Source organism: Coturnix japonica, unplaced genomic scaffold, assembly GCF_001577835.2.
Source record: "Coturnix japonica isolate 7356 unplaced genomic scaffold, Coturnix japonica 2.1 chrUnrandom460, whole genome shotgun sequence".
Taxonomy (NCBI): domain Eukaryota; kingdom Metazoa; phylum Chordata; class Aves; order Galliformes; family Phasianidae; genus Coturnix; species Coturnix japonica.
In genome coordinates this window covers 40,822-50,182 of record NW_015439873.1, presented here as the reverse complement: position 1 = coordinate 50,182, position 9,361 = coordinate 40,822, and the positions used below count along the sequence as shown (strand labels likewise).

At 51.7% G+C, this 9,361-nt stretch overlaps 1 protein-coding gene across 1 annotated transcript in view; it reads right to left on the bottom strand.

Annotated features, from left to right (window-relative positions):
* Nucleotides 1-4,128, bottom strand: part of PIP4P1 (phosphatidylinositol-4,5-bisphosphate 4-phosphatase 1) — a gene marked incomplete at its 5' end in the record, with an annotated part of 26,286 nt that extends 22,158 nt beyond the window's left edge. Inside the window, one exon of the mRNA XM_032441652.1 lies at nucleotides 3,889-4,128. Coding sequence (XP_032297543.1) covers nucleotides 3,889-4,128 — 240 coding nt within the window. The remainder of the gene's footprint in view (nucleotides 1-3,888) is intronic.
* Nucleotides 4,129-9,361: the final 5,233 nt, after the last annotated feature.

The following is a 9,361-nucleotide window of genomic DNA, read 5'->3' as shown; positions in this document are numbered from 1 at the left end:
GACCCCATAGGACCCCATATGACCCTATAGGACCCCATATGACCCCATAGGATCCCATATGACCCTATAGGACCCCATAGGACCCCATATAATTGCTTCCCTGATGGGGCCGGGCGGATGGGCTGCAAAATGACCCCAAAAACAACGTTTTTAAACCCAAAATTGNCCATAGGACCCCATATAATTGCTTCCCTGATGGGGCCGGGCGGATGGGCTGCAAAATGACCCCAAAAACAACGTTTTTAAACCCAAAATTGACCCCCAAACCCCCATAGAAACCCATAAGACCCCATAGGATCCAATACGATGCCATAAGACCCCATAGAACCCCATAAAACCCCATAGGACCCCATAGAAACCATAGAACCCCATAAGACCCTATGTGACCCCATAGGACCCTATAAGACCCCATAGGACCCCATAGGACCCCATATGACCCCACAGAATCCAATATGACCCTATAAGGACCAATAGAACCCCACATACGACCCCATAGAACCCCATATGATCCTATAGGACCCCATAGGACCCCATATGACCCTATAGGACACCATACAACCCTATAGGATCCCATAGAACCCTATAAGACCCCATAGGATCCAATACGATGCCATAAGACCTCATAGAACCTCATAAAACCCCATAGAAACCCATAGACCCCCATATGACCCTATAGGACCCCATATGACCCCATATGACCCTATAAGACCCCATATGACCCTATAGGACCCTATATGACCCCATAGGACCCCATATGGCCCTATAGGACCCCATACGACCCCATACGACCCTATAGGACCCCATAGGACCCCATATAATTGCTTCCCTGATGGGGCCGGGCGGATGGGCTGGAAAATGACCCCAAAAACAACGTTTTTAAACCCAAAATTCAGCTATTTAACCCCATATAACCCTATAGGAATCCATAAGACCCCATATGATGCCATAAGATCCCATAGAACCCCATAAAACCCCATAGAAACCCATAGAAACCCATACAACCCCATAAGACCTTATATGATCCTATAGGACCCCATATGACCCCATAAGACCCCATATGACTCTATAGGAACCTATAGGACCCTATAGAACCCCATATGATCCTATAGGACCCCATAAGACCCTATATGACCCTATGGGACCCATAGGACCCCATAGGACCTATAAGACCCTATAGGACCCCATAAGACCCTATAGGACCCCATATGACTCTATAGAACCCCATGTGATCCTATAGGACCCCACAGGACCCCATACGACCCTATAGGACCCCATACGACCCTATAGGACCCCATAGGACCCCATATGATTGCTTCCCTGATGGGGCCGGGCGGATGGGCTGAAAAACCCCAAAAACAACGTTTTTAAACCCAAAATTGACCCCATAGGAACCCATAGAACACAATAGGATCCAATACGATGCCATAAGACCCCATAAAACGCCATAGGATCCCATAGGACCCTATAGAACCTCGTAGGACCCTATAGGACCCTATATGATCCCATAAGACCCCATAGAACCCATACGGCCCTATAGAACCCCATAGGACCCCATAAGACCCTATAGAACTCCATAAGACCCCATAGAAACCCATAGAACCCTATATGACCCCATATGACCTCATAGGACCCCATAAGACCCTATATGACCCCATAGAACCCCATAGGACCCCATAGAACCTAATAAAACCCCATAGAAACCCATACGACCCCATAGAACCCCATAGGACCCCATAAGACCCTATACGACCCCATATGACCCTATAGGACCCCATATGACTCTATAGAACCCCATATGATCCTATAGGACCCCACAGGACCCCATACGACCCTATAGGACCCCATACGACCCTATAGGACCCCATAGGACCGCATATGATTGCTTCCCTGATGGGGCCGGGCGGATGGGCTGAAAAATAACCCCAAAAACAACGTTTTTAAACCCAAAATTGACCCCAAAACCCCCATAGGAACCCATACGACCCCATAGAACACAATAGGACCCAATACGATGCCATAAGACCCCATAAAACGCCATAGGATCCCATAGAACCTCATAGGACCCTATAGGGCCCTATATGATCCCAGAAGACCCCATAGAACCCATACAGCCCTATAGAACCCCATAAGACCCCACAAGGCCCCATAGAACCCATACGGCCCTATAGAACCCCATAAGACCCTATAGGAACCCATACGACCCCATAAAACCCCATAGAACTCAATATGACCCCATAGGACCCCATATAACCCTATAGGATCCCATACAACCCTATAGGACCCCATATGACCCCATAAGCCCCCATAGGACCATATAGGACCCCAAATGACCCTATAGGACCCCATAAGACCCCATAAGACCCTATATGACCCCATAAGACCCCATATGACCCTACAGGACCCCATATAACCCTATAGGACCCCATATAACCCCATAGGACCCCATAGGACCCTATAGGACCCCATAGGACCCCATATAATTGCTTCCCTGATGGGGCCGGGCGGATGGGCTGGAAAATGACCCCAAAAACAACATTTTTTAACCCAAAATTACCCCATAGGAACCCATAGGAATCCATAGGATCTGATATAACCCTATAGGATCCCATAGGACCCCATAGAACCCCATAAAACCCCATAGAAACCCATACGACCCCATAGAACCCCATATGATCCTATAGGACCCCATAGGACCCCATATGACCCTATAGGACACCATACAACCCTATAGGACCCCATATGACCCCATAGGACCCCATAGGACCCCATAGGACCCCATAGGACCCCATATAACCCTATAGGATCCCATATGACCCTATAGGACCCCATAAGACCCTATAGGACCCCATAAGACCCCAAAGACCCTATATGACCCTATAGGACACCATATGACCCTATAGGACCCCATAGGACCCAATAGGACCCCATAGACCCTCATAAAACCCCATAGAACCCCATAGGACCCCATAAGACCCCATAGAACCCCATAAGACCCCATAGGACCCATACGGCCCTATGGAACCCCATATGACCCTATAATACCCCATAGGACCCCGTATAACCCTATAGGATCCCATAGAAAACCATACGACCCCATATGACCCTATATGACCCTATAGGACCCCATAGGACCCCATAGGACCCTATAGGACTCCATAGAACCCCACATGACCCTATAGGATCCCATATAACCCTATAGGACCCCATACGACCCTATAGGACCCCATATAACCCTACAGGATCCCATACAACCCTATAGGATCCCATATGACCCTATAGGACCCCATAGGACCCTAAACAACCCCATATGACCCTACGGGACCCCATAGGACCCTATAGGACCCCAGAGAACCCCATACGACCCTATAGGGCCCCATACAACCCTATAGGACCCCATATGACCCTATAGGACCCCATAGCACCCTATAGGACCCCGTATGACCCCATAGGATCCAATATGACCCTATAGGACCCCATATGATCCTATATAACCCCATATAACCCTATAGAACCCCATATAAGCCTATAATACCCCATAGGACCCTATAAAACCCCATATAACCCTATAGAACCCCATAAGACCCATTAGACCCCCCCACTTCCGCCGGAAGTCCCCCTTCCGCCATTAACCCCGACCCTCCACACCCACTTCCGCCGGAAGTTCCCCTTCCACCATTAACCCCACCCCATTGGCCCACAATACATTATATCCCGCCCACTTCCGCCGGAAGTCCCTCCCACTTCCGCCCTTAGTTCCACCCCCAGCCCACCCACTTCCGCCAGAAATCCACTTCCGCCATTAACCCCACCCCATTGGCCCACGCTCCTGCTAATCCCGCCCCCCTCCCCATCCACTTCCGCCGGAAGTCCCTCCTCTTCCGGTCTCACCGTGGCCTCCCCGCACGCTCCGCAGCGCACCACGTGTTGGGCCCCTTTCCCTTCTACACCAATGGCCGAGCCGCAAACACGACACGTGACCGCAGCAGGCCCCGCCCCTCCTTCCGGGCTGACCAATGGGGAGTAAGGGGGCGGGGCTTCGGGAGACGACGGACCTATAGGAGGAAAGGAAGGGAGAGGGGTTAAAACACGCCACGCCCCCTTGTTAAGCCACGCCCCCTTTGGTTGAAGTAATTAGCATAGCTGAGCTCTGATTGGCTGAATATTATGCAGGCTCCGCCCCCTCTGTCTTAGCTCCGCCCCCTTTTGGACACCCATAGAGATACATAGGGACCCATAGTGACCCATAGGGACCCTATAGGGACCCATAGAGACCCATAGAGACACATAGGGACCCATAGGAACCCATAGAGACCCATAGAGACCCATAGGGACCCATAGAGACCCATAGGGACCCATAGAGACCCATAGGGACCCATAGGGACCCATAGAGACCCATAGGGACCCATAGAGACCCATAGAGACCCATAGGGACCCATAGAGACACATAGAGACACATAGAGACACATAGAGACACATAGGGACCCATAGGGACCCATAATAACCCCATATCCCCCCATAGAGCCCCATATCCCCCCATTGACACCCCATAGAGCCCCATATAAACCCCACAGAGCCCCATTGAGACCCCACATCCCCCCATAGATCCCCATTAAGACCCCATATCCCCCTACAGAGCACCATATAAACCCATAGAGCCCCATAGAGCCCCATATTAACCCATAGGACCCCACAGGGACCCTATATGCCCCATACAGACCCCATATCCCCCCATAGCCCCCCATAGAGCCCCATAGAGACCTCATATTCCCCCATAGATCCCCATGTAGACCCCATATCTCCCCATAGAGCCCCATAAACACCCCATATCCCCCCATAGAGAGCCCCATATTAACCCATAGGACCCCATAGAGACCCTATATACCCATACAGACCCCATATCCCCCCATAGCCCCCCATAGAGCCCCATATTAACCCATAGGACCCCATAGGGACCCTATATGCCCCATACAGACCCCATATCCCCCCACAGCCCCCCATATAGACCCCATAGAGACCCATAAAGACCCCATATCCCCGCATAGAGCCCCATATTAACCCATAGGACCCCATAGGACCCCATAGAGACCCTATATGCCTCATACAGACCCCATATCCCCCCCATAGCCCCCAATAGAGACCCATAGATCCCAATACAGCCCCATAGAGACCCCATATCCCCCCATAGAGCCCCATAGACACCCCATAGATCCCAATACAGCCCCACAGAGCCCCATATAAACCCATAGAGCCCCATAGACACCCCATATCCCCCCATAGAGTCCCATAGAGACACCATAGATCCCAATACAGCCCCATATCCCCCCATAGAGACCGCATGGAGCCCCATATAGACCCCATATCCCCCCATAGAGACCCCATAGACCCCAATGTCCCCCCATATCCCCCCATAGAGCCCCATATAAACCCCATATCCACCCATAGAGCCCCATAGATCTCAATACAGCCCCATAGAGACCCCATATCCACCCATAGAGCCCCATATTAACCCATAGGACCCCATAGAGACCCTATATGCCCCATAGATACCCCATAGCCCCCCATATAGACCCCATAGAGACCCATAAAGACCCCATATCCCCACATAGAGCCACATATAAACCCATAGAGCCCCATAGGACCCCACATAGACCCCACAGAGCCCCATAGAGACCACATAGATGCCCATAAAGACCCCATAGCGCCCCATAGAGACCCATAGAGCCCCATATAAACCAATAGAGCCCCATAGGACCCCATAGAGCCCCATACATCCCCATTAAGACCCCATATCCCCACATAGAGCCCCACAGATCCCCATAGAGACCCTATATCCCCCCATATCCCCCCATAGAAACCCCATAGATGCCCCATATCCCCCCATAGGGCCCTATAGAGCCCCATAGACACCCCATAGAGCCCCATATTCCCCCTTAGACACCCCATAGGAGCCCCATATGCCCCCATAGAGACCCCATAGCACCCCATATTCCCCCATAGAGCCCCACAGACACCCCATAACATCCCATAGAGCCCCATAGAGGCCCCATATCCCCCTATATCCCCCCATAGACACCCCATATCCCAGATAGAGCCCCATAATAACCCCATATCCCCCCATATAGACCCCATATCCCTCTATAGAGCCTCATAGATCCCCATATAAACCCATAGAGCCCCATATCCCCCCATAGATCCCCATAGACACCCCATAGAGCCCCATATAAACCCATAGACACTCCATATACCCCCATATAGGCCCCATATAACCCCATATCCCCCACAGACCCCCATAGACACCCCATATCCCCCCATATCCCCCAATAGTCTCATAGAGCCCCACAGAGCCCCACAGATCCCAATACAGCCCCATACAGCCCCATAGACACCCCATATCCCCCCATAGAGCCCCATATCCCCCCATAGAGCCCCATAGACACCCCATATCCCCCACAGAACCCCATATAAACCCCATAGAGCCCCATATAAGCCCATATATCCCCCATTAAGATCCCATAGACCCCTATAATAGCCCCATATCCCCCTATAGATCCCTATATAGACCCCATATCCCCCCATAGAGCCCCATAGATCCCAATTCAGCCCCATGTCGCCCCATAGAACCCCATAGAGCCCCATAATAACCCCATATCCACCCACAGAGCCCCATAGACATCCCCTATCCCCCCATGTACTTCCATAGAGCCCCACAGACACCCCATAGAGCCCCATAATAACCCCGCAGGGCCCCATAGAGCTCCATATAAGCCCCATACAGCCCCATAGACACCCCATATCCCCCCATACACCCCATAGAGCCCCATATAACCCCATAGATCCCCATGGACACCCCATAGAACCCATATATCCCCCAGATCCCCCCAGATCCCCCCATAGACCCCATATAGCCCCATATCCCCCCATATAACCCTATAGATACCCCATAGATCACCATATAGACCCCATATCCCCCCATAGTGCCCCATAGACGCCCCATATATCCCCATAGAGCCCCATATCCCCCCATAGACCCCATATCCCCCCATAGTTACCCCACAGACACCCCATAGTTCCCCATAGAGCCCCATATAACCCCATAGGTCCCCATATCCCCCTATAGAGCCCCATAGACACCCCATAGAGCCCCATATCTCCCCATAGAGCCCCATATCGCCCCATAGACACCCTATAGAGCCCCATAGACACCCCATAGAGCCCCATATAGGCCCCATATTCCCCGATATACACCCATAGAGCCCCATAGACACCCCATAGACCCCATAGAGCCCCATAGACACCCCATAGAGCCCCATATAAACCCCATATCCCCCGATAGAACCCATTATAGACCCCATATCCCCAATAGACACCCCATAGAACCCCATAGGATCCCATATCTCCCCATAGACACCCCATATCCCCCCACAGAGCCCCACAGACACCTCATAGACCCCATAAAGACCCTATATCCCCCCATAGAGCCCCATATAAACCCTATAGGGCCCTATAATAACCCCATATCCGCCCATAGATCCCAATACAGCCCCACAGCCCCCCATAGAGCCCCATAAAAACCCCATATACCCCCATAGGACCCCATACAAGCCCCATAGAGCCCCATAGTGCTACATAGACACCCCATAGACCCCATATATCCCCCATATCCCCCATATAACCCTATAGATACCCCATAGATCCCCATATAGACCCCATGTCCCCCCATAGGGCCCCATAGATCCCAATACAGCCCCATATAGACCCATACCCCCCACAGATCCCCATAGACACCCCATAGAGCCCCATATCCCCCATATAAACCCCATAGAGCCACAAAGACACCCCATAGGGCCCCATATTCCCCCATGTCCCCCCATAGAGCCCCATAGATCCCAATAGAGCCCCATATACCCCATATAAACCCCATAGAGCCACAAAGACACCCCACAGGGCCCCATATCCCCCATATAACCCTATAGATACCCCATAGGACCCCATATACCCCCATAGAGCCCCATAGACATCCCATATCCCCCATAGAACCCATAGACACCCCATAGAGCCCCATAGAGCCCCATATAACCCCATATCCCCCCATATAACCCCATAGACACCCTATGGAGCCCCATATCCCCCCATATACCCCCACATAAACCCCATAGAGCCCCATAATAACCCCATATCCCCCCATAGACCCCATATAAACCCCATATCCCACCACAGATCCCAATACATCCCCATATCCCACCATAGAGCCCCATAGACACCCCATAGAGCCCATATAACCCCATACCCCCCATATCCTCCCACATCACCCAATAGAGCCCCATAATAACCCCATATAGGCCCCATATCCCCCCACAGAGCCCCATAGAGCCCCATAGAGACCCCATAGACCCCATATAAACCCCATATCCCCCCATAGAGCCCCATAGAGACCCCATAGACCCCATATAAACCCCATATCCCCCCATAGAGCCCCATTAAAATCCCAAATCCCCCCATATACCCCCATAGAGCCCCATATAAACCCCAAAGGGCCCTATAATAACCCCATATCCCCCCATAGACCCCATATCCCACAATAGACACCCCATAGACATCCCATAGACCCCATTAATCCCCATATAACCCCATACAGCCCCATATCCCCCCATAGAGCCCCACAGACACCCCATATAACTCCATAGTCCCCCATAGACACCCCACAGAGCCCCATATCGCCCCATAGACACCCCATAGACACCCCATAGAGCCTCATATCATCCCATATCTCCCCATAGAGCCCCATATAACCCCATATCCCCCCATAGAGCCCCATATAAACCCATAGATCCCCATAGAGCCCCATATCCCCCCATATAACCCCATATAACCCTATAGACACCCCATATCCCCCCATAGAGCCCCATAGACACCCCATAGGGCCCCATATCCCCCCATATACCCCAATAGAGCCCCATAGATACCCCATATCCCACTATAGATCCCCATATAAACCCATAGGACCCCATAAGACCCCATAGGGCCACATAGAGCCCCATAGACACCCCATAGAGCCCCATAATAACCCCACAGGGCCCCACAGACCCCCACTGACTTCCATAGACCCCCATTATATCCCATATCCCCCCATATAACCCCATATAACCCCATATCCCCCCATATATCCCCATATACCCCCATATAACCCCATAGACACCCATATAACCCCATATAACCCCATATCCCCCCATATATCCCATATAACCCCATATCACCCCATATAACCCCATATAACCCCATATCCCCCCATATAACCCCATAGATCCCCATAGATCCCCATAGACCCCCATATAACCCCATATCCCCCCATATAACCCCATAT